This window comes from Coregonus lavaretus (genome assembly GCF_964263955.1).
Source record: "Coregonus lavaretus genome assembly, chromosome: 22".
NCBI classification, from domain to species: Eukaryota; Metazoa; Chordata; class Actinopteri; order Salmoniformes; family Salmonidae; genus Coregonus; species Coregonus lavaretus.
The window spans coordinates 38301767-38326333 of NC_140009.1; the positions used below are offsets into that span (position 1 = coordinate 38301767).

General features: G+C 44.4%; 1 protein-coding gene across 1 annotated transcript in view; it reads right to left on the reverse strand.

Moving 5' to 3' along the window:
* Window positions 1-1369: 1369 nt before the first annotated feature.
* The window catches only part of LOC311149867 (1-phosphatidylinositol 4,5-bisphosphate phosphodiesterase eta-2-like), an 87956-nt gene continuing 64758 nt past the window's right edge, over window positions 1370-24567 (reverse strand). The window contains exons 20-22 of the mRNA XM_084187107.1: window positions 18907-18986; window positions 14167-14551; window positions 1370-4350 (exon numbers count right to left, since the gene is read on the reverse strand). Of these exons, the coding sequence (XP_084043233.1) occupies window positions 2603-4350; window positions 14167-14551; window positions 18907-18986 (2213 nt within the window). The 3' untranslated portion in view covers window positions 1370-2602. The remainder of the gene's footprint in view (window positions 4351-14166; window positions 14552-18906; window positions 18987-24567) is intronic.

Here is a 24567-nt window from a genome sequence, read left to right on the forward strand (position 1 = left end):
AGTTCATTGAGCCACATGAAGGGTCAACCTGTTTATTTTCGTATTGTAGGCCGTCATTGTAAATAAGAATTTGTTCTTAACTGACTTGCCTAGTTAAATAAAGGTTAAATACAAAAAATATATATATATAAAAAATTGGCTGCAGTGTTAGCTTGTTTGGTTACTTTAAGTTAATCCCCATGATACCATCAACGAGAGACTAGACTCCACTATTCAATAATCTGATAAATACTTATTTGGTACCTAAGCAAAAGACACCCCCTGTTGAAATTAACTAAAGAGACTAACACAGGGCAATTAACTCATCTTTTCAATGTTGTATACTTTGGAGGAATGCCTGGAACTGGTAAATTCATACAGAGCTCAGTCTTAAAAACGTTATTTACTTAATTCCATAAATCTCAATTTCTTCCAGAGAAGTTGTGAGCTTGGAGTCATGGGGGGCTGGAGTTTTGGTTGGAGGGCTGAGCCATGGCCAATCGACTGGATAAATAGGGTTTGAAGAGGGGAGTCGAAATGCCCTCGGAATCCTAATGAAGCTGTCTTTTGTATGTGTGACAGCAGGGCACAGTCGGTGACGCTAAAAGGAGCATGTCGCGCTTCAGAACCCTCTCCCAGTACAGAATAAGAGGCCTAGCTATAGCCAACAGCTTCACTAGGGGTGGCCGTCGTCTTGGCAACCCCAGACTCAAAAACACTGTTGGCCAACCGTTATCCGTTGATTGATAGGTCAGTACAGCGAAAGTATAAACAAGGCTTTAACGGTCTTAACGGTTTTAGTCACATGAACTAAAAATTATGCAGGCTGTATTGAGCAGTCATTAAGCACTACACAAATGATTCCCCAAATGTGTTATAAGCGATGTCATACACAAAGGGTGATATAACGTACCCTTACATGGCAAGTTCCTGGAAGACTTTTGAAGCCTCTATATCTAGGCCTTATGATAGGTTTAAAAGTTGTAGTTCATTAAAAGTGTGACAACATTTATTTTCCAAAATCTTGGGTGGCAAATGTAATAGAAAGGATGTTATTCTGTTTTCTTTTCTTGGCTGGGCATGTATTGTGGCCAGAGTCATTGTTCTGCAACATTTCTCCCCATCAGGGAGTCTTGTGAACTACGCCATTGAGGTTAGGAGAGGTGGTGGTTGGTCAATACAGCCCAGCCAGGCAGTCCATAATTAGGGCAGCTAGGGAAGCCGCCTTGCCAAGTTCAAATGCTTTTACATGTCAACTTCTGTAAAGATAATTTAATCTGGCAGCCTATTTTGTTCCAAGATAAATCTTTGGTCCGAACATTGAGACAAGAGTCCAATGTCCGAACAAGAGTCCAATGCGACTGAATGAAAGAAAAAAATCTATAAGCTTGTGTAATATACAGTAGAGATATTTATTCAGTTCATAATGACATCTGGGTTTTACTTCAATAATTATGGTTCCTAAAAGGTTGCAGAGAACTGGCATGGCAGTACAAATGGTACACTACAAACGCGCGTGGAAACAGGGTCACTCCTATCTGGTTGAGTCTCTACAATGAGAGTGTGACCAATCACATCATTCAACAGCCTGAACACTGAGCAAGGAAAGTCGAAATATCAGGTCCCATATAACGTTTTTTGTATAATAAAATATGAGACATACGATACTGTGTTTAAAAGACATGCAGTCAAATAAAAAATGGGTAACATGGTAAAAAAAACAACAACATACTCTGTGTTGTCTAAAATAAAAATAACCTGTATGGGAGAACTTGCCAAATCCTTGGCAGCTCACTCAAATCACACTTCACTGTACGCACAGAATAAAAAAAAGTTGGGTTAAAAAGACTTGTTTTGGATTTTGTTGTTGTTGTCATTTACTTCTTGTGTTGTTTTTAGTAAAGAGTCTGCAGGGGCCCTTGCCTAAACAACAACCTTTAAGAAAACCCATCAATCACATTATCTGCAATATAATCCACTAATAGCTGTTTTTAAAATATTGCTAGCACATGGCTGGGCTACTGGTGATATATCATGAGTTAACACAGTTTATTATTCAATCTTAAATTTAAAAGTACAGTATATATTATTCAATTTCAAGTTTAAAAAAGGTTTTCTAATCAGACTCTCTAAAACTCCACTAATGGTTGTCTATTGCTACTTTGGGATCAGCTCAACTCACAATGAATACTCAAAGCATGGAAGTCACTGAACAGTCAAGCATATAAAAACTATTGTCGAGGTTTGTTTTTCCAATTACATTCCACCATTCCTCATTTGGTGCAAACAAATGACTATATTGGTAAAGGATGCTTTCATAAGACAGCTCACCGCTGTTTCTATTATTTGTGTGTGTGTGGTCACTTTGTAGGAAAAATGACTTGTACATCCTTTGTGATCAGCTTGGCTTATCAACTGTGCTTGTGACTGTACCTGTAAGTTTCTGGAAGAAGTAGCATTATTCAGTGCTTGATTAAACACATTTAAAAACACATCCTGTCAAGATATACAGAATTCCCTTTCTTTATAAATGACATTTTCCCCTTCCTAGAACGCTGGATGGAATTCTAAATGAGTTTCGCTTCAGTGTCTCTCACGGTCCGGTCCAAAACTAGTCTGATTCTTAGAGCTTGAGCATGAAAAAGACCTCGCTGTTGTCAGAGTTCGGGGAGGTCTGGGACTGTGTCTGGGACTGTCTGTTGGGGGGCGGCCCTGGGGGGCTGAGCTGGCTCAACAGGTCCAAGCTAGCGCAGGGGCTCTGGGCTACGCAGCACGCCCCCTCCGGGTTACCCCGCTCTTCAATAGGGCTACCGCCACCGAAAATGCTAGCGTTAGCGGCGGCTAGGTGGGGCTGGTTGAGACCTTGCAGCCTCTTCCTTTCCTGGGCCTCCTTGGCCCTGTTGGCGATGTAGCGCACCCTGCTCTGACTCCGGGAGGACATTCTCCGTAGCGGGGGTTCCTCCTGAGCCTCCTCCGGGGGATCCTGCTGTGCCTGGTTGGCGAAGTCGCGTGCCGTCAGGGGCTCCACGTCCGTCAGCCTCCTCAGCTGCTCCATCAGGTCGCTGGGCGGCCGGGGCCTCTGGGGACCTCGTCGAGGATCGTTCCTAGAGGGCCTGACGATGAAGCTGCGGCTGATGCTGCGGTACTTGCTGTCAAAGTTGCAAGCGATGTCGTCCGAGGTCAAGTCCCCCAAGCTCTTGGACATAGAGGCTCCGGTATCCAGGGGGCTGGCGGCAGCAGCAGCAAGGACTGCTGCTGCAGAGGGCTTCTTGGCTGGGGAGGAGGACTGCTTCAGTCCCTCCATATAGAGGCGGCTCCAGGTGTGCCTCCTCTGGGTGATTCTGCTGGGTGAGTCCACTGGAGGCTCCCTGGGGGCTCCGAGGGGTCTGGGCTGCAGCTCGTCCTCTGGCTCCCCCAGGTGGCCCTGCCAGAGGTTGGGGTTGGACTTGCTCTTGCTGACCCGTATTGTGTCAAAAGAGGTGATGGCCAAGCGTGGCCGGGTGACCCAGGAGGGTGGGTCCTGGAAGGTGCTGTCGGATGGGGAGGGCCCGCTGCTCAGGCAGGTGAGGCTCTTCCTGGCCAGGTTGGGCAGGGACAGATCAATGACGGTGTCGTTGGACGAGATACTGGAGGACGAGGACACGCTGTCTCTGTGGCTGCCCGGCTCGGGCTCCAGCTTGCTCCACAGCCGGTCGTTCAGGGTGGCGTCCGTGCACACCTCCGGCACAGCAGACGACTGCTGCTGCTCCCCAGCCGCCGACCGCACGTAGCCCTTGCTTTTGGTCCTTCTGATGGGCGTGCGCGACGGGCTGCCGCCGAACATCGCTCTCAGGGCCTGGACTTTCTGAGGGCTGGAGATAGAGGGGTCGGCGAGAAGAGCAGGAGACTCTGCCCTTGTCTCAGTCTTGCGCTCGGCATCCTCCTTTGTGTGGTCTGTCGGAGTATACAGTGCTTCCATTCGGCTTGGAGTGTGCTCCATGGGTGACGAGGTGCCGTTGTTGAGCCGGTGGTCTCTGCTGGACTGTGAGGGGGTCAGGTCTTTGGGGTCCGGTCTCTCCCCCGGGACGGGTACGACGGGGGCTGAGGTGGTCCTGTGAAGGACAGGGGGTATTTTGCTGTCCCCCCTTCCCTTGACGGGACCCTCCTTCCCCCTACCGTTTACGGGACTGTCCGCCTCACTCTTAGAAGCAGGGGATGGAGTGGTAGTGGTTATTGCTGTGGCTGGAGGGAGGGGTGGAGGTGGGGAGTGACGTGTTGATGAGTGGTCTGCTGGAGTGGAAGCGGAGCGAGTGAGATGTCTGTCACCCAGTTCTTCAGCAATTGGCCTGAACAGTGGAAGAGGGGGAGCTGGTCTCTGCCCTGTGGAATGGTCTGGAGAGGGAGAAGAGAAGAACCAGATCAGTAACTACAGGACGACATTTGTTATCAGCAGTCAAAATGGTTACTACAAGTAGCATGCTTATAGTATCGTTATGTGAGCCTTATGATGCATACAGTATATGGTTGATTCTACAGAAGTGGTGCAAATTGCAGTCCCACCCCAAAAAAACTATTTAAAATAAACAGTTACATCTCCAAACTTAGGACATTTATATACACCATGATATGATATAATTCAATCCAAGGCAATAACAAACACATTGTTAAATTGATATAGTATAAAGTCATTTCTATTGAGAGGTGGCTGTCCCAAACCCTGACTCCTAAACTTCATGTATGAAAATAAAGCAATTAATGATTGTAATATTTGTAAACACTATAATTTTAATAGAACATCTTGAGTTATATTATTACATTGAAAGATATTAATCTAATTAGTATTTATTTATTTATTTTTATGTAAAAAACTAAAAATGCTGTCCCACCTTTTGATGTCACTACCAAAACACACACATTAAAAGACTGTAGAATGAATGTGCCTAAAGCCACACACCTACAAATATCATCAGGTGATGGGATTTCACCCCTCACCAGCATGGCACCATGGTGAGAAAATGAGTGAGAAAGTTGGTAAATATTCATGTGTTTTTGATTATTGTCCCTACAAAACATCTAATATATCAAGAAATATGTAAAGTACGGTTTTAGGACTGACATATATGTTTTCTGGGATGTACATATGTCCAAATGAAAGCTATCCAGCCATATGTTAGCTATGGGGATTCTTTAAAGTCCCAAATAAGTCAAAATTGTCCAAACAAAAACGCTCACAACCGAAACAATTGACACTATAGAGATATATAGAGGTCTCATCTTTATCTGTGCCATTATGGTGACAGCACAGGCAGTGCCATTGAGACTATCTCCATTTTAAAGTTGCATGCACCATGCTCTATCAACGGAGCTACAGAGGACCACCATGTGGGTAGTGGACAAGTGCACACTTCAGGAAATAATGTAGAGTATTGAGATGCATCGCCAGGAGGGGGGCTCCAACCCTCCAAGAGCCCAAACATTGACATCTATTTGGCCAAAAGATAGACGTCTATAATGTGCTATACTGTACTGTACCCAAGCTTACTCTACTTGAGTTTCTTACAATTGAAGAAGGGGCCCATGGACTCTTGATTTAGTGGTCTTGGTCTATTGTACTCTATTGTACTGTACTCTACTGTCCTCTGCTGTACTGTACTGTACTCTACTGTGCTCTGCTGTACTGTGCTCTGCTGTACTGTGCTCTGCTGTACTGTGCTCTACTCTACTGTGCTCTGCTGTACTGTGCTCTGCTGTACTGTGCTCTGCTGTACTGTGCTCTACTGTACTGTGCTCTACTGTACTGTGCTCTACTGGTAATTAGTTTTATTTTTTATCTGTAATAGAAGGTTAATCAAAATGATCACTACTATGTTTTGGTAGTGATAAATGTAGTGGGGTGGTAAGGAATTCAGGTAAATATTTCAAATATGCAATACAAATATGCAAGTGTGTGAGTAGTATATGTCTACCTGACATATGCTCGAAGATATGTGTGCTGATATTTTGGGAAAAATAGGATACAATTGTATTTATTTTCTACCCCCAATTTCTACTTCTGTAGAATTACCCATATACAAGATTATAAACTGGGTAGTTTGGCATCTGGATGCTGATTGGCTGAAAGCTGTGGTATATCAGACAATATACCACAGGTATGACGCAAATCTACTTATATTTATGTTGGTAACCGGTTTATAATAGCAATAAGGCACCTCTGAGGTTTGTCAACATATGCAATAGATGGGCCATTGATGGATAGATGCCTAAATGATGAATATTCAACATGATGAATTGCGTGCATACACTGATGACCAGGATGGTTTTGACCTGAAAAAAGAACAATATGACAACGATGGAATGGGAATCACCAGCAGTGTAGTTGTAATTAGGATGATCATTCACACAGTGAGACTCCATGTGTCCACATCCATATGCACCAAACACAGTTAAATACTCCCAAGTCATTCTCGTGAAATCTATGTCCATAGCTCAACCTGTTGATGACATGTAATTCCATTAAAGGTGTAGTTAACTATTTTACAGCTTGATGTTAGATGGTTCCTCACCCTGAAAGTAGTCTATGGGCCAGGAAAAACTATAATCCATGGTACAGCCATTACATACTTCAGCTAACTTTAGCCACCACTAGTAGTTTGGTGCCTAGTGAATACGACCCTGCCCTTAAACACGACACGGTGCAAACGGGGCAGTGTGAGTGAGTGAAGGGATTGAAGGAGGATTATGAAGACATGCAAGGCACAGTGAGTGAGCAGAAAACAGTTGGTGAGCGTGCAGACATTCAAGGGTTCTCTTTACCTGGCTTTGGTCATCCCCTCAATTCTGCACTACGAACAGAGAGAGCGTGCATGAGGGACAGAACAAAGAGGAGTTTAGCACAACTGGAGAAAAATAGGAAATAAGAGAGGGAGGACAGTGCAGAGGAGAAGAGAGCGCTTAAGCAAGAGAGCATACAGTGCATTCGGAAAGTATTCAGACCCCTTGACGTTTTCCATATTTTGTTACGTTACAGCTTTGTTCTAAAAATAGATTAAATAGTTGTTTTCCCTCATTAATCTATACACAATAACAGGTTTTTATATTTAAAAAATACAATAATAAAATAAACTGAAATATCACATTTACATAAGTATTCAGACCCTTTACTCAGTACTTTGTTGAAGCACATTCCATCTGGCCACTCTACCATAAAGGCCTGATTGATGTAGTGCTGCAGAGATGGTTGTCCTTCTGGAAGGTTCTCCCATCTCCACAGACAAACTCTGGAGCTCTGTCAGAGTGACCCTTGGGTTCTTGGTAACCTCCCTGACCAAGGCCCTTCTCCCCCGATTGCTCAGTTTGGCCGGGCGGCCAGCTCTAGGAAGGTTCTTGGTGGTTCCAAACTTCTTCAGTTTAAGAATGATGCAGGCCACTGTGTTCTTGGGAACCTTCAACGTTGCAGACATTTTTTGGTACCCTTCCCCAGATCTGTGCCTCGACACAATCCTGGCTCGGAGCTCTACTGACAATTCCTTCGACCTCATGGCTTGGTTTTTGCTCTGACATGCACTGTCAACCTCATGGCTTGGTTTTTGCTCTGACATGCACTGTCAACTGTGGGACCTTATATAGACAGGTGTGTGCCTTTCCAAATCATGTCCAATCAATTGAATTTACCACAGGTGGACTCCAATCAAGTTTTAGAAACATCTCAAGGATGATCAATGGAAACAGGACGCACCTGAGCTCAATTTAGAGTCTCATTGCAAAGGATCTGAATATTTATGTAAATAAGGTATTTCTGTTTTTTATTTGTATACAATTTGCAAAAAATTCTAAAAACCTGTTTTCGCTTTGTCATTATGTGGTATGGTGTGTGGATTGATGAGTAAAACATGTATTTAAACCATTTTAGAATAAGGTTGTAACATAACAAAATGTGGAAAAAGGGAAGGGGTCTGAATACTTCCCGAATGCACAGTCATTTGAGCAAGTTGATAAGACAATTTATCAGAATAACAGAATACTACTAATTTATAAGGACAAACTATCAACTTCACAATATCACATTTATAAACTATTAAAACCATGTCTACAATAGATAGATAGTCCACTGACAAGGGACTATCTATTGTAGACATGGTTTTAAATAGTTTATAAACGTGATATTGTGAAGTTGATAGTTTGTCCTTATATATTATACTGTGTTGTGAACATAGAGCACACCATAACACAAGAGAGCCGTTGGAAAGTGTGGATCCCAGGAAGAGTAGCTGCTGATTTCGTAACAGCTGATGAAATAAGATAAAAAATAAAACTGTCAAGGACAGCTGCTCAAGCAGGGTTTAACGGTTGAAGAGAAAACGTGTGATATATTCTCTGCGGAGTAATAGGGTGTTGTGTTAAATTTATGGCAAACATTCTTCATTGCAACATAAATCTGAGACCCAAAGGGATAAACACAAATCCCACCCCAACCCTCTTTTCCCCCAAAAGGAACAACTCGTGATTCCCTCTGATGTAATGCAGTGAGTGGGAGATACTTAGAAGGGGAGAGAGGACAGCTGGTGTTCATCATGTTGTGGACTGGGGATCAGGGGGTGAAGGGCTCCTCAAGGTCATTCGGAAAGTATTCAGTAGACCCCTTGACTTTTTCCACATTGTTATGTTACAGCCTTATTCTAAAATGGATTAAATTGTTTCTCCCCCCTCATCAATCTACACATAATACCCCATAATGACAAAGCAAAAACAGGCTTTTAGAAATTTTGCAAACGTATTAGAAATAAAAAATGAAATATCATATTTACATAAGTATTCAGACCCTTTACTCAGTACTTTGTTGAAGCACCTTTGCAAGCGATTACAGCCTCGAGTCTTCTTGGGTATGACGCTACAAGCTTGGCACACCTGTAACTGGGGAGTTTCTCCCATTCTTCTAGGCAGATCCTCTCAAGCTCTGTCAGGTTGGATGGGGAGCGTCGCTGCACAGCTATTTTCAGGTCTCTCTAGAGATGTTCGATCGGGTTCAAGTCCGGGCTCTGGCTGGGCCACTCAAGGACATTCAGAGACTTGTCCCGAAGCCACTCCTGCGTTGCCTTGGCTATGTACATAGGGTCGTTGTCCTGTTGGAAGGTGAACCTTCGCCCCAATCTGAGGTCCTGAGCGCTTTGGAGCAGGTTTTCATCAAGGATCTCTCTGTACTTTGCTCCGTTCATCTTTCCCTCGATCCTGACTAGTTTCCCAATCCCTGCCTCTGAAAAACATCCCCACAGCATGATGCTGCCACCACCATAATTCACCGTAGGGATGGTGCCAGGTTTCCTCCAGACGTGACACTTGGCATTCAGGCCAAAGAATTCAATCTTGGTTTCATCAGACCAGAGAATCTTGTTTCTCATGGTCTGAGAGTCTTTAGGTGCCTTTTGGCAAACTCCAAGCGGGCTGCCATGTGCCTTTTACTGACAAGCGGATTCCATCTGGCCACTCTACCATAAAGGCCTGATTGATGTAGTGCTGCAGAGATGGTTGTCCTTCTGGAAGGTTCTCCCATCTCCACAGACAAACTCTGGAGCTCTGTCAGAGTGACCCTTGGGTTCTTGGTCACCTCCCTGACCAAGGCCCTTCTCCCCAGATTGCTCAGTTTGGCCGGCAGGCCAGATCTAGGAAGAGTCTTGGTGGTTCCAAACTTCTTCCGTTTAAGAATGATAGAGACCACTGTGTTCTTCGGGACCTTCAATGCTGCAGACATTTTTTGGTACCCTTCCCCAGATCTGTGCCTTGACACAATCCTGTCTCGGAGCTCTATGGACAATTCCTTCGACCTTTTGCAAAATGGTTTGGCTCTTTCATTGCTGGGGGATGTTATCTGTTCAGTGTTACCAAGGAGGTTTGAGTTCAAGAGTGAAATGGAGCCTTTCTGCAGTCAAACAAGGTGGTGTACATTCCATAGAATGATGGTGAATTGAGCTCTGTTTTTTGCGTCGCCATTTCACACCAGTTACAGGTATGGTTGCAAAGCTACTGGTAATTTACTAAAGTTACTGGAATGTTCGGTAATTTTGGTAACTAACAGAAAATATATGGCAAAGTATCGGAACTTTGGTAATTTATACTTCAATAACAAACAAAAAAATATATTCATATACAGTATTCAATTTTTATATCTGTTTCCATATTGTCCATAAGTTTCTAGTAGATAGACCTTAGTTCAAGAGCAAATAGCCTAATTAATGAAAAACCATCTAAATCAACAATGGCATTATTTTCAATTAACTCGGCAACTCTTTCAACTATTGACTTTTTTCACAAATGCCATCAGTTTGACTCCAAAACATTGACAACACATATTTACAGTGCATTCGGAAAGTATTCAGACCCCTTCACTTTTTCCACATTTTGTTACGTTACAGCCTTATTCTAAAATGGATTAAATAATTTTTTCCCCTCATCAATCTACACACCATACCCGATAATAACAAAGCAGAAACAGGTTTTTATAAATTTGTGCAATTTTTTTAGAAATACAAATTAAAACAATATTTACATAAGTATTCAGACCCTTTGCTATGAGACTCAAGTGCGTCCTGTTTCCATTGATCATCCTTCAGATGTTTCTACAACTTGATTGGAGTCCACTTGTGGTAAATTCAATTGATTGGACATGATTTGGAAAGGCACACCTGTCTATATAAAGGTCTCACAGTTGACAAAGAAATTCTGCACGGAGCAAAGTACAGAGAGATCCTTGATGAAAACCTGCTCCAGAGCGCTCAGGACCTCAGACTGGGGCGAAGGTTCACCTTCCTACAGGACAACGACCCTAAGCACACAGCCAAGACAACGCAGGAGTGGCTTTGGGACAAGTCTCTGAATGTCCTTGAGTGGCCCAGCCAGAGCCCGACTTGAACCCGATCGAACATCTCTGGAGAGACCTGAAAATAGCTGTGCAGTGACACTCCCCATCCAACCTGACAGAGCTTGAGAGGATCTGCAGAATAGAATGGGAAAAACTCCCCAAATACAGGTGTGCCAAGCTTGTAGTGTCATACCCAAGAAGACTCAAGGCTGTAATCACCGCCAAAGGTGCTTCAACAAAGTACTGAGTAAAGGGTCTGAATACTTATGTAAATGTGATATTTCAGTTGTTGTTTTGTTATAAATTTGCCCCAAAATTTAAAAACCTGTTTTTGCTTTGTCATTATGGGGTATTGTGTGTAGATTGATGAGGGAAAAAAACAATTTAATCAATTTTAGAATAAGGCTGTAACGTACCAAAATGTGGAAAAAGTCAAGGGGTCTGAAAACCTTCCGAATGCACTATACATAGTAAAATAAATAAAAGTGTGTTGATGGTTTATATTTAGGACAATTGTTACAGCTTTGTCAATATATATATTTTAAAAATCTCATTTAATAATTTCATACACTGAACAAAAATATAAATGCAACATGCAACAATTTCAAAGATTTAAGGAAATCAGTCAAATTAAATAAATAAATGAGGATCTAATCTATGAATTTCACATGACTGGGAATACAGATATGCATCTGTTGGTCACAGTTACCTGGTAGCGGCTTGGATCAGAAAACCAGTCAGTATCTGGTGTGACCACCATTTGCCTCATGCAGCGCTACATATCTCCTTTGCATAGAGTTGATCAGGCTGATTGTGGCCTGTGAAATGTTGTCCCAGTCTTCTTCAATGGCTGTGCGAAGTTACTGGATATTGGCGGGAACTGGAACACGCTGTTGTACACGTCAATCCAGAGCATCCCAAACATGCTCAATGGGTGACATGTCTGGTGAGTATGCAGGCCATGGAAGAACTGAGACATTTTCAGCTTCCAGGAATTCTGTACAGATCCTTACAACATGGGGCCGTGCATTATCATGCTGAAACATGAGGTGATAGCGGTGGATGAATGGCACAACAATGGGCCTCAGGATCTCGTCACGGTATCTCTGTGCATTCAGATTGCATTCTATAAAATGCAATTGTGTTCGTTGTCCGTAGCTTATGCTTGTCCATACAATAACCCCCCGGCCACCATGGTACACTCTGTTCACAACGTTGACATCAGCAAACCGATCGCCCACACGACGCCATACGTCTGCCATCTGCCCGGTACAGTCAGGTCAAGACCCTGGTGAGGACGACGAGCACGCAGATGAGCTTCCCTGAGATGGTTTCTGACAAATTCTTTGGTTGTGCAAACCCACAGTTTCATCAGCTGTCCAGTGGCTGGTCTCAGACGATCCCGCAGGGAAAGAAGCCGGATGTGGAGGTCCTGGCCTGGCGTGGTTACATGTGGTCTGGTGGACATTCCTGCAGTCAGCATGCCAATTGCACGCTCCCTCAAAACTTGAGACAAAACTGTTGTGTGCCAAAACTGCACATTTTACAGTGGCCTTTTATTGTCCCCAGCACAAGGTGCACCTGTGTAATGATCATGCTGTTTAATCAGCTTCTTGATATGCCACACCTGTCAGGTGGATGGATTATCTTGGCAAAGGAGAAATGCTCACTAACAGGGATGTAAACAAATGTGTGCACAAAAAGAGAAATAAGCTTGTTGTGCGTTTTGAACATTTCTGGGACCTTTTATTTCAGCTCATGAAACATGGGACCAACAATTTACATGTTGCGTTTATATTTTTGTTCAGTATATATTTTACATGGGATGAGGCCAGAGGCCAGAGATAATTACAGACACCTGTGAAGTACCTGAAAAGGACCACTAGATGTCTTGTAATAGATATACATAAAATCCTTCAAAGATACTTAAACTTCGAAAGCCTCCAGTAATATACCCTCCCTTTGCAACCCTAGTTACAGGTCCTTCACTTACCAGTTGTTCTTTCATCTGTTGGACACAGAGCATGTTTTTGTCAGACAAAGAAATAAGAAAATTAACACATTGTATGCTAAACATTAGTACAATTATGCACTGCCTTTCAGTGTCATCGAGTTCATCAATTTAGTCACAATGGGTATTTAGTGGGGATTTTGGTGCTAATGAACTAAAGGAGATTTTGATTGGTCAGGGAAAGCCTAAAGGGAACTTTTGATTGGTGAAAGAACTGGAGGTCTAGACAAAAAGGAGATTTTGATTGGCGAGGGGACCTCGGTTCTGGACTATAGAACACCCAGGGAACTACAAGCCCATAGATATTGGCTTGCCGAAGGGTGGGCCCTCTTGGGGGACTGCTCACAGCACAGGGCTTACAACTAGGGGATCAGCACTACACAATGGGCTCACTATGGCCACTATGGCAGCTGTCAGGGACTGCTATAGGTGCCTCTACGGCTTCTCTATGGGTACTACAGTGGGCACTGCAATGGCTGCTCCACCTTACCGGCGAAGAACATGGGCGATTTACTGCGCAGCTCCTCCATCTTCTGAGCGAAGAGGAGGTTCATCTCACGCTGCAAGGTGCCCACAGCGCGCCTGCGGCTGTCAAGGACCTCTCTTGGGGGCAGCATAGGGGCCAGCTCAAGGCTGCACAGGCTCTCGCAGCTGCTGCAACGGTCGCTGAGCGACAAGCTGTCGCAGTCGGCACTGGCGACGGTAGCGCGAGGGGCCTTAGTTGGGCCGCATGCGCTGCCGTAGTTGGGCGGCGGGACGCACTGCCAGCGCATGCTGCTCCGGCAGTCAGGGGTGAGCATGGGCACCAGGGTGGTGGCAGGGGTGAGGAAGCACCTGCGGGGCACGCTGCAGGAGCGGGCGTTCCACTCAGAGGGGTCAGGACGAGCCTCAGTGTGTCGGGTGCCCAGAGTTTGTCTGGCTTTGGCCCGGGACCTGGGGAAGGGGATAGGCCGGAAGAAAGCCTGGGGCTGAAGTAGGGGCAGGGCCTCAACTATGGGCTTGGTCTGGGCTTGGGGCTCATCAAGATGGGCTGCGGCCAGGACCTGCGGTTTGGGCATTGACTCGGGTTGAACCTGCTTGGAAAGAGTGGAGCAGCAGGCGGCTTTCTCAGGCCTCTCTCCCCATTTCTCCTCATCCTTGAACTTCCTCTCCATCTCTGGGCTTTCTTTGGAGCTAATTACACAGTTCATGCAGTTGGAGGACACCCCAATCCTGCCACTGCTGTTGAGGGCCATGCGGGCAAATACTCCCGGTTTCTCATTCAGGGGGTCGTGGCAGCGCAGCCGATTGACCCGCTTGAGAGGCTCACTCATGGGGTATCGGAGGAAGCGAGGCGAGCCCTTACCTTTGCCCTCGTCGGGGTTGAAAGCCCCATTGGTGCCGTGGTGCCCGTTGGTGCCCTGGCGTGGCGTGGCGGGAGCAGCTGTGTCCGTGACGTCTCCGTTGCGCTGGTGGAGCGGCGGGGGCAGGGAGGAGGCGCTGAGATCCCTGTCCCCTGACTCTCGGTCCTCGCTGGCGCCTTCTGAGCTGTACTCTTTGGTGTCGATGGCGATCTCTGGGAAGCCCTTCTTGACCTTGGGCTCACCCTTGGTGGGCGCGCTGGCCGTGCGGCGCAGCAGGTGGGCGCCGAATGGGTGCTTACGGCTGAGCTGTGCAGCAACATGGCTGTCGAGAGAAGCCTGCTTTGGGTTTCTGTGAAACAGCCCTTTTATGCCGCTGGCCACCTTGCCCTGAGAAGAAGAGATGAGACAAAAGAAAACAACCGTCATGAACTGGTTCACAGTAAGCATTCACCAGAACATACAGTACTGACTTTCTGTATCTTTATACCTAGTTTAATGACTTTGGTGTCATTGCATTTGCATTACTAGATGTTGAATGAGGGTATATTAATAGTTAAACATGCTCCAACATACAATATTGACACTAACACTGGCTATGTCTGAAATGGTACCCTATTCCCTATATAGTGCACAATCTTTTGCCAGGGCCTCATGGGCTCTGGCCAAAAGTAATGCACAATATAGGGAATAGGAAGCCATTTCAGATGCAGCCACTGGATTCCTGACCACACGACAATTAGTTCTGTAGAACAAGTTCCACTATGATAACTATATACAGTACGATTGGATAGCGTTGGCTTGCCTTGTCCGAATGTATTGATGACCACACATTCTATCAGTATTTGTTTGATAGAATGTCACACCACCACATCATAATTATGTTTTTTTCAATTCAAACCCATGCCAACACCTTGTGTTGCAGGCATCTGTATTCATATTGGAAAGCAATCTCTGTTACAATAGCAGTGTCTGCTGTCTGCTGCCAAAAGCACAAGTGTCAAGTTATCCATGCTTATTCACTGCTATGAAAATGCTTATATATTTGCATGTATATTGTTAAACATGTATACAGTGCATACTGTATTTGTGACACATGTTTTGTTGTTTTGGCTCTGTACTCCAGCACTTTGAAATTATTCAATGACTATGAGGTTAAAGTGCAAACTAGCTTTAATTTGAGGGTATTTACATCCATATCGGGTGAACCGTTTAGATATTACAACACTTTTTGTACGTAGTCACCCCATTTTATGGAACCAAAAGTAGTTGGACAAAATCACATATGTGTATTAAAGTAGTCAAAAGTTTAGTATTTGGTCCCATATTCCTAGCACGCAATGACTACATCAAGCTTGTGACTCTAAAAATGAATTTGCAGTTTGTTTTGGTTGTGTTTCAGTACAAATGAGTGGTAAATAATGTATTTTGTCATTTTGGAGTCACTTTAATTGTAAATACGAATATAATATGTTTCTAAATACTTCTACATTAATGTGGATGCTAAAATGATTATGGATAATCATGAATGAATTGTAAATAAGAAAATTAATTTCGAGGCATAAATAGCATAGCATTGTATCATTTCAAATCCAAAGTGCTAGAGTAGAGAGCCAAAACAACAACAACAAAAATGCACTGTATATGCTGTATTTTCATGAGGGTTATAATGCTGGTAAGCTCCCTGAACAAAACGTGACATATGTTGAGCATCACAAATATATTAGTAAGTTAGAGGAAGCAGATAGGCCTAACACTCAACCCAGACAACAGGTGACAAAAATTAACCAGCGGCCATCTCCAAAGACCTATCATTTTGATCCGGCTTCGTAACAACAACCAAGGTCACCAGTGTAATGTGAAACAGCAGTGTGGGGACGGACACATACTGTGTCCACATGTACAGTGTGGGGGTGAGAGGTTACGATGGAGGTGACAATGGGGGGACAGTGTGATTGATCAATGAACACCCTGACAGGGGGACGTGACGGTGATGACACAATTTGACGGCCACTGATCTAAATCACAGTGGGCTATCTGCTGTTACACTGTGTGTGGATATGTGTTCATTGAAAAATGTTTGCCTTTCAGCACATGATGTGCAGCAACCCAATGTCATTTCATAAACCATGAAGTAGATCCAAGTGGAATTACAACCAGACTGACTGAGTACCCAGGCATTACAGTACACATGATGCAGACCGACTAAAGTAAAAATCACAATAGCATGAACACCAAGGGCCTGATACATTTTGTCTACATGTTATGGACAGAAAGGTGATGGCAGACTGAACACACCCGACAGCAGACATTATCCAGAACACATTTGAAATCGGAGTCTGGTTCCTCTCAAGGGTTCTTATCTAGGGAATGTTTCCTTGCCCTGTATGCTCTTTTGGATGTTAGGCCAAGTTACTGTTAAAGTGACCGTTTTTTGTGTGTTTTAACTGTTTTTCGACTTGCCTAGGGTGCTGTCTTTCCTCCGACCGTTTTTTTATTTGTTAGCTGGTTATTTAGCAACATCAAGAATCTCATGACTAGCATTAAGGCAGCAATTCTAGTGGAAATAGATTGCAGCTGTTAGCGGTGCATTCAAAAGCATGGGGAAAGAGCTCTGCTCTACACAGCAGTGATTGGGTACCCTCCCCTTTCGCCATGCATGGGAACTGTTTTCCCACCTCTAGGTAATATGATGACAAGGCCAGGACTAAATCAAGCCGACACAGGGGACAGTGTCCTCAAAAGGCAGGAACGGTATACCCCTGCAGTGCGTCATACTGAGAATCTCCTGAGTAAGGGGAAAATACTGTCCAGAAAAATACATTGTCACTGTCCACTTAGCAGGCCACTGGTCCCCTGTTTTTGTCACTCTCTCCCCCTTTTCTGTCTCTCGCTCCCTTTCTGTCTCTCTCTCCCTCCCTCCCCCCGGCGCAGGTTAGTGACATTGGATCTACTTTGGGTTGATGGAGGATGCTGGCATGTTCGCAACTCATGGTCAGCATGAGTTGGCCTCTACGGGTGGACGCAGTTGGCTTTACGGGGGCAGAATCACTGGGGTGGCAGGGGAGGGGCATGTGGTGCATGCAGTGTGCTGATTGGATCCCACTACACCTGGGTTCTGAGTGGCACCTTCAGGGCTTCTAACAATTTCCTGCCTCTAAAAGCGGCGTTTGGACAAAGAGGGGTCCACTGAAATCACAAAGAGAGAGGAGAGAGAGATCAGAGAGGAGGGGACAGAGGGAGGGAGCGAGAGAGAGGGAGGGAGAAGGGAGAGTACAGCAGATGCACATACAGTCACAGTTGACAGGGGAGATCTAGAAACAGGAAGAGATATGAACAACTGTGTGGTAATTTACAGTATGACTGAAGACAATAAAATGCAGTATAGAAATAAACAAAGAATGACAGTAGGAGATAGGCATAGCCAGACTATGGAAAATCCGGTTCTCCTGTTGATAGTAAATTGTTTAATTTGATCCAACGTGTTGACTGACTCCTGATAACGAACTCTGGATAAGTGCAAACTGAAGTACCATATGCTTACAATTTGCAATACCTACACTACTGGTGAAAAGTTTTAGAACACCTACTCATTCAAGGGTTTTTATTTATGTTTACTATTTTCTACATTGTAGAATAATAGTGAAGACATCAAAACTATGAAATAACACATATGGAATCATGTAGTAACCAAAAAAGTGTTAAACAAAACAAAATATATTGTATATTCTTCAAATAGCCACCCTTTGCCTTGATGACAGCTTTGCACACTCTTGGCATTCTCTCAACCAGCTTCATGAGGTAGTCACCTGGAATGCATTTCAATTAACAGGTGTGCCTTCTTAAAAGTTAATTTTTAAAAGTAATATTATTTTCCTTCAACTGAGCCATAGTTTTGATGTCTTAACTATTATTCTACAATGTATAAAATAGTAAAAATAAAGACAAATCCTTGAATGAGTAGGTGTTCTAAAACTTTTGACCGGTAGTGTATTAAATGAATCCCATCCTTTTTAACGGCTTCTGATAATGTTCTGGTTTAGTGCAAGATGTCACGACATTTCCAAGTCCGTTCCAAGCCGTTAAGATTTATCAAAAATCAACTGTACATCAATTCAGAGTGACTTGACTAAGTAATAAAAAAACACAACATTTCTAATAGAAGATATACAATTGTGTATCTCTGCATGGATACAGGAAGAGTATCATCTGGCTTAAAAACAATAAAATAAACACCATTGAGGAAATTCTACTATATCTGTCACATTTCAACGTCCCAATTGTCAGGCGTTCGCAGCTGTTGCCACTCAACTGATGACACTGGTGGGCTGTCTGGGCTGTGGTTGGCTGCTGCTAATGACACTTTAATGCCTTAAATACTTAATTAGCCATCTCTCAGATTCATTCTTATCGATTGAGCTGCAACCGGGGCAATTAGCGAGAGCTCCTAATTGAATACATTTTTCAATTATGATATTTATTTCCAACCCTTCATCTGCATAATAATGGACATATTTTTCCCTTCAATAACCACCATCTATTGATGACTAGGGGGGGGGGGAGTAATTTCAATTATATCTAAAATAATGTGTTGAAAAGTATTTGGAGCTAAATAGTGTTTTGACAGGAATCTTATTTAGAAGCCCAATGTTAAATGATTAAGAGAAGAACTGTTAATGTTGTCCATTACTAAGGACAAACCCTCATTACAAAACAAAAGGCCTAGTACCTCCCTTAGTACCTACCTTACCAGTGATGTCATGTACAGACACATGAACAAAGATGGAAGCCTCCTCCATACCTTCCAAATACACGTGACGAAAACCTAAAAAAAACAAAGACATGATGACAATGAGCCCGGCGACAAGGAAAGAGCGCAATGTTCCGTATCTCAGGACGCACTATTAGAACACACACACACACACCTCATACTCACAAACACACGCACAAACACACACACACAGCCAACGCTGCTGTCCCATGTCACACTGAGTATTTCAATACGGTAACACTTTACTTGGCACCCGGTGTCATTACAAGTTATGACACGGTCATAACCATGTCATAATATGTCATAACAGCTGACATAACTTGTCATAACCTGCCATAATATGGTCATCACATTTATTCAAATTAAGCATTATAACCATCCTGTGCCACTTTACTTGGACTAAGAAAATACACTTGATGACACTGTCAAGAAACATTATGACCATCATAATCATAAGCCAGATTTGTAGCTCAGTTGGTTGAGCATGGCGTTTGCAACACCAGGGTTGTGGGTTCGATTCCCACGGGGGGGCAGTATGAAAATGTATGCACTCACTAACTGTGAGTCGCTCTGGATAAGAGCGTCTGCTAAATGACTAAAATGTCAATGTAAATATGCCCATCACATACAGGCCCTTATACACTATATATACAAAAGTATGTGGATACCACTTCAAATTAGTGGATTCGGCTATTTCAGCCACACCCGATGCTGACAGGTGTATAAAATCGAGCACACAGCCATGTAATCTCCATAGACAAACATTGGCAGTAGAATGGCCTTACTGAAGAGCTCAGTGACTTTCAACGTGGCACCGTCATAGGATGCCACCTTTCCAACAAGTCAGTTTCTCAAATTTCTGCCCTGCTAGAGCTGCCCCAATCAACTGTAAGTTCTGTTATTGTGAAGTGGAAATGTCTAGGAGCAACAACGGCTCAGCCGCGAAGTGGTAGGCCACACAAGCTCACAGAACGGGACCGCCGAGTGCTGAAGCGCGTAGCGCGTAAAAATCGTCTGTCCTCGGTTGCAACACTCACTACCGAGTTCTAAACTGTCTCTGGAAGCAACGTCAGCACAATAACTGTTCGTCGGGAGCTTCATGAAATGGGTTTCCATGGCCAAACAGCCGCAGACAAGCCTAAGATCACCATGCGCAATGCCAAGCGTTGGCTGGAGTGGTGTAAAGCTCGCTGCTATTTGACTCCGGAACAGTGGAAATGCGTTCTCTGGAGTGATGAATCACGCTTCACCATCTGGCAGTCCGATGGATGAATCTGGGTTTGGCGGATGCCAGGAGAACGCTACCTGCCCGAATGCATAGAGCCAACTGTAAAGTTTGGTGGAGGAGGAATAATGGTCTGGGGCTGTTTTTCATGGTTCGGACTAGGCCACTTGGTTCCAGTGAAGGGAAATCTTAACGCTACAGCATACAATTACATTCTAGATTATTCTGTGCTTCCAACTTTGTGGCAACAGTTTGGGGAAGGCCCTTTCCTGTTTCAGCATGACAATGCCCCTGTGCACAAAGCGAGTTCCGTAGAGAAATGGTTTGTCGAGATCGGTGTGGAAGAACTTGACTGGCCTGCACAGAGCCCTGACCTCAACCCCATCAAACACCTTTGGGATGAATTGGAACGCCGACTGCGAGCCAGGCCTAATCGCCCAACATCAGTGCCCGACATCACTAATGCTCTTGTGGCTGAATGGAAGCAAGTCCCCGCAGCAATGTTCCAACATCTAGTGGAAAGCCTTCCAAGAAGAGTGGAGGCTGTTATAGAAGCAAAGAGGGGACCAACTCCATATTAATGCCCATGATTTTGGAATGAGATGTTCGACGAGCACGTGTCCACATACAGTGGGGAGAACAAGTATTTGATACACTGCCAATTTTGCAGGTTTTCCTACTTACAAAGCATGTAGAGGTCTGTAATTTTTATCATAGGTACACTTCAACTGTGAGAGATGGAATCTAAAACAAAAATCCAGAAAATCACATTGTATGATTTTTAAGTAATTAATTTGCATTTTATTGCATGACATAATTATTTGATACATCAGAAGAGCAGAACTTTATATTTGGTACAGTAAACTTTGTTTGCAATTACAGAGATCATACATTTCCTGTAGGTCTTCTCCAGGTTTGCACACACTGCAGCAGGGATTTTGGCCCACTCCTCCATACAGACCTTCTCCAGATCCTTCAGGTTTCGGGGCTGTCGCTGGGCAATACGGACTTTCAGCTCCCTCCAAAGATGTTCTATTGGGTTCAGGTCTGGAGACTGGCTAGGCCACTCCAGGACATTGAGATGCTTCTTACGGAGCCACTCCTTAGTTGCCCTGGCTGTGTGTTTCGGGTTGTTGTCATGCTGGAAGACCCAGCCACGACCCATCTTCAAGGCTCTTACTGAGGGAAGGAGGTTGTTGGCCAAGATCTCGCGATACATGGGCCTATCCATCCTCCCCTCAATACGGTGAAGTCGTCCTGTCCCCTTTGCAGAAAAGCATCCCCAAAGAATGATGTTTCCACCTCCATGCTTCACGGTTGGGATGGTGTTCTTGGGGTTGTACTCATCCTTCTTCTTCCTCCAAACACGGCGAGTGGAGTTTAGACCAAAAAGCTATATTTTTGTCTCATCAGACCACATGACTTTCTCCCATTCCTCCTCTGGCTCATCCAGATGGTCATTGGCAAACTTCAGACGGGCCTGGACATGCACTGGCTTGAGCAGGGGGACCTTGTGTGTGCTGCAGGATTTTAATCCATGACGGCGTAGTGTGTTACTAATGGTTTTCTTTGAGACTGTGGTCCCAGCTCTCTTCAGGTCATTGACCAGGTCCTGCCGTGTAGTTCTGGGCTGATCCCTCACCTTCCTCATGAACATTGATGCCCCACAAGGTGAGATCTTGCATGAAGCCCCAGACCGAGGGTGCTTGACCGTCATCTTGAACTTCTTCCATTTTCTAATAATTGCGCCAACAGTTGTTGCCTTCTCACCAAGCTGCTTGCCTATTGTCCTGTAGCCCATCCCAGCCTTGTGCAGGTCTAGAATTGTATCCCTGATGTCCTTACACAGCACTCTGGTCTTGGCCATTGTGGAGAGGTTGGAGTCTGTTTGATTGAGTGTGTGGACAGGTGTCTTTTATACAGGTAACGAGTTCAAACAGGTTCAGTTAATACAGGTAATGAGTGGAGAACAGGAGGGCTTCTTAAAGAAAAACGAACAGGTCTGTGAGAGCCGGAATTCTTACTGGTTGGTAGGTGATCAAATACATATGTCATGCAATAAAATGCAAATTAATTACTTAAAAATCATAAAATGTGATTTTCTGGATTTTTGTTTTAGATTTCATCTCTCACAGTTGAAGTGTACCTATGATAAAAATTACAGACCTCTACATGCTTTGTAAGTAGGAAAACCTGCAAAATCGGCAGTGTATCAAACACTTGTTCTCCCCACTGTACTTTTGGTCATGTAGTTTATCAGTCATCAGTCGAAAAGAGGGTGTCTTGTCCTGCTCCTGAAATCTGTTCCTTCATTCATCCCAGTCATCAGCAACAGAGCATTGGGGTAGGTGCATGTCTGACATCAATATGTGCGCAATTACAATGATAATTTAATATGGTCAATAAAAAATAAATAGATATAACATATACATACTGTTGACACGTAGGTTAATGGAATGTTTTGCCTTTTGTGGCGTTTTGACACTCTTATATAGGTATCATAACCAACCATAAAAGAACTACCGTGGTAGGTTTTTACACTCTTTATGTAGGTGTCATAATCAGCCATAAAATAACTACAACAGGTCTAAATATATGTGTCATAACCATATTATAACAGGTTATGACAAGTTATGTCAGCTGTTATGACATGGTTATGACGTGCCAAAACGTGTTATGACGCTGGGTGTCAAGTAAAGTGTTACCTTAAATACTGTATTCCCCGCTGACTTCAAAATGGCCCGATTCGCTCCCCTCCTCAAGAAACCAACACTCGATTCGTCTGATGTCAAAAACTATAGACCTGTATCCCTTGTTTATTTTCTTTCCAAAACATATAAGCGTGCTGTCTCTGATCAACTCTCTCGTTATCTCAGAACGATCTTCTTGACCCTAACCAGTCAGGCTTCAAGACAGGTCACTCAACCGAGACTGCTCTTCTCTGTGTCACGGAGGCTCTCCGCACTGCCAAAGCTGACTCTCTCTCCTCTGTTCTATCCGCTGCTTTCGACACAGTGAACCATCAGCTCTTCCTCTCCACCCTCTCAGGGCTGGGCGTCTCAGGATCTGTACACTCTTCAATTGCATCCTACCTGGCAGGCCACTCCTACCAGGTGACGTGGAGAGGATCTGTGTCTGCACCACGTACTCTCACTACTGGTGTCCCCAGGGCTCGGTTCTAGGCACTCTCCTCTTCTCTCTATACACCAAGTCACTCGGCTCCGTCACATCCTCACATGGTCTCTCCTATCATTGCTATGCAGATGACACTCAACTACTTTTCTCCTCCCCCCTTCTGACACAGAGGTGGCGACACGCATCTCTGCGTGCCTGGCAGATACCTTAGCTTGGATGTCGGCCCACCACCTCAAGCTCAACCTCAACAAGACGGAGCTGCTCTTCCTCCCGAGGAAGGCCTGCCTGCTCAAAGACCTCTCCATCACAGTTGACAACTCCACAGTGTCACCCTCCCAGAATGCAAAGAACCATGGTGTGACCCTGGACAACACCCTGTCGTTCTCTGCAAACATCAAAGCAGTGAATCGCTCCTGCAGGTTCATGCTCTACAACAGGAAGCGGCACAGGTCCTAATCCAGGCACTTGTCATCTCCCGTCTGGACTACTGCAACTCGCTGTTGGCTGGGCTCCCCACTTGTGCCATCAAACCCATGCAACTTATCCAGAACGCTGCAGCCCGCCTGGTTTTCAACCTGCTCAAGTTCCCCCCATGTCACTCCGCTCCTTCGCACACTCCAATGGCTTCCAGTCGAAGCTCACATCCACTACAAAACAATGGTGCTTGCCTAAGGAGCAGCAAGAGGAACTTCCCCTCCCTAACTTCAGGCTATGCTCAAACCCTACACCCCAACCCGAGCACACCGTTCTGCCACCTCGGGTCTCTTGGCCCTCCCACCCCTACGGGAAGGCAGCTCCCACTCATCCCAGTCTAAGCTCTTCCCTGTCCAGGCACCCCAATGGTGGAACCAGCTTCCCCCTGAAGCTAGAACAGAAGAGTCCCTGCCCATCTTCTGAAAGCACCTGAAACCCTACCTCTACAAAGAGTATCTTAAATAATCCCCCTCCTCACCAACTTTCCTGAACCAACAAACTACTAACAACTATATCAACTACAGTATAGTACAAACTAACACATATAACAACTAACACATATAATGATCAGTATAGTACAAACCATTACACTAGTACACAAACTACTAACAACTATACACTATAGCATATACTTAAGCAATAAGGCCCGAGGAGGTGTGGTATATGGCCAATATACATTTTCATTTACATTTTTGTCATTTAGCAGACGCTCTTATCCAGAGCGACTTACAGGAGCAATTAGGGTTAAGTGCCTACCATGGCTAAGGGCTGTTCTTATTCACTACGCAACGTTGAGTGCCT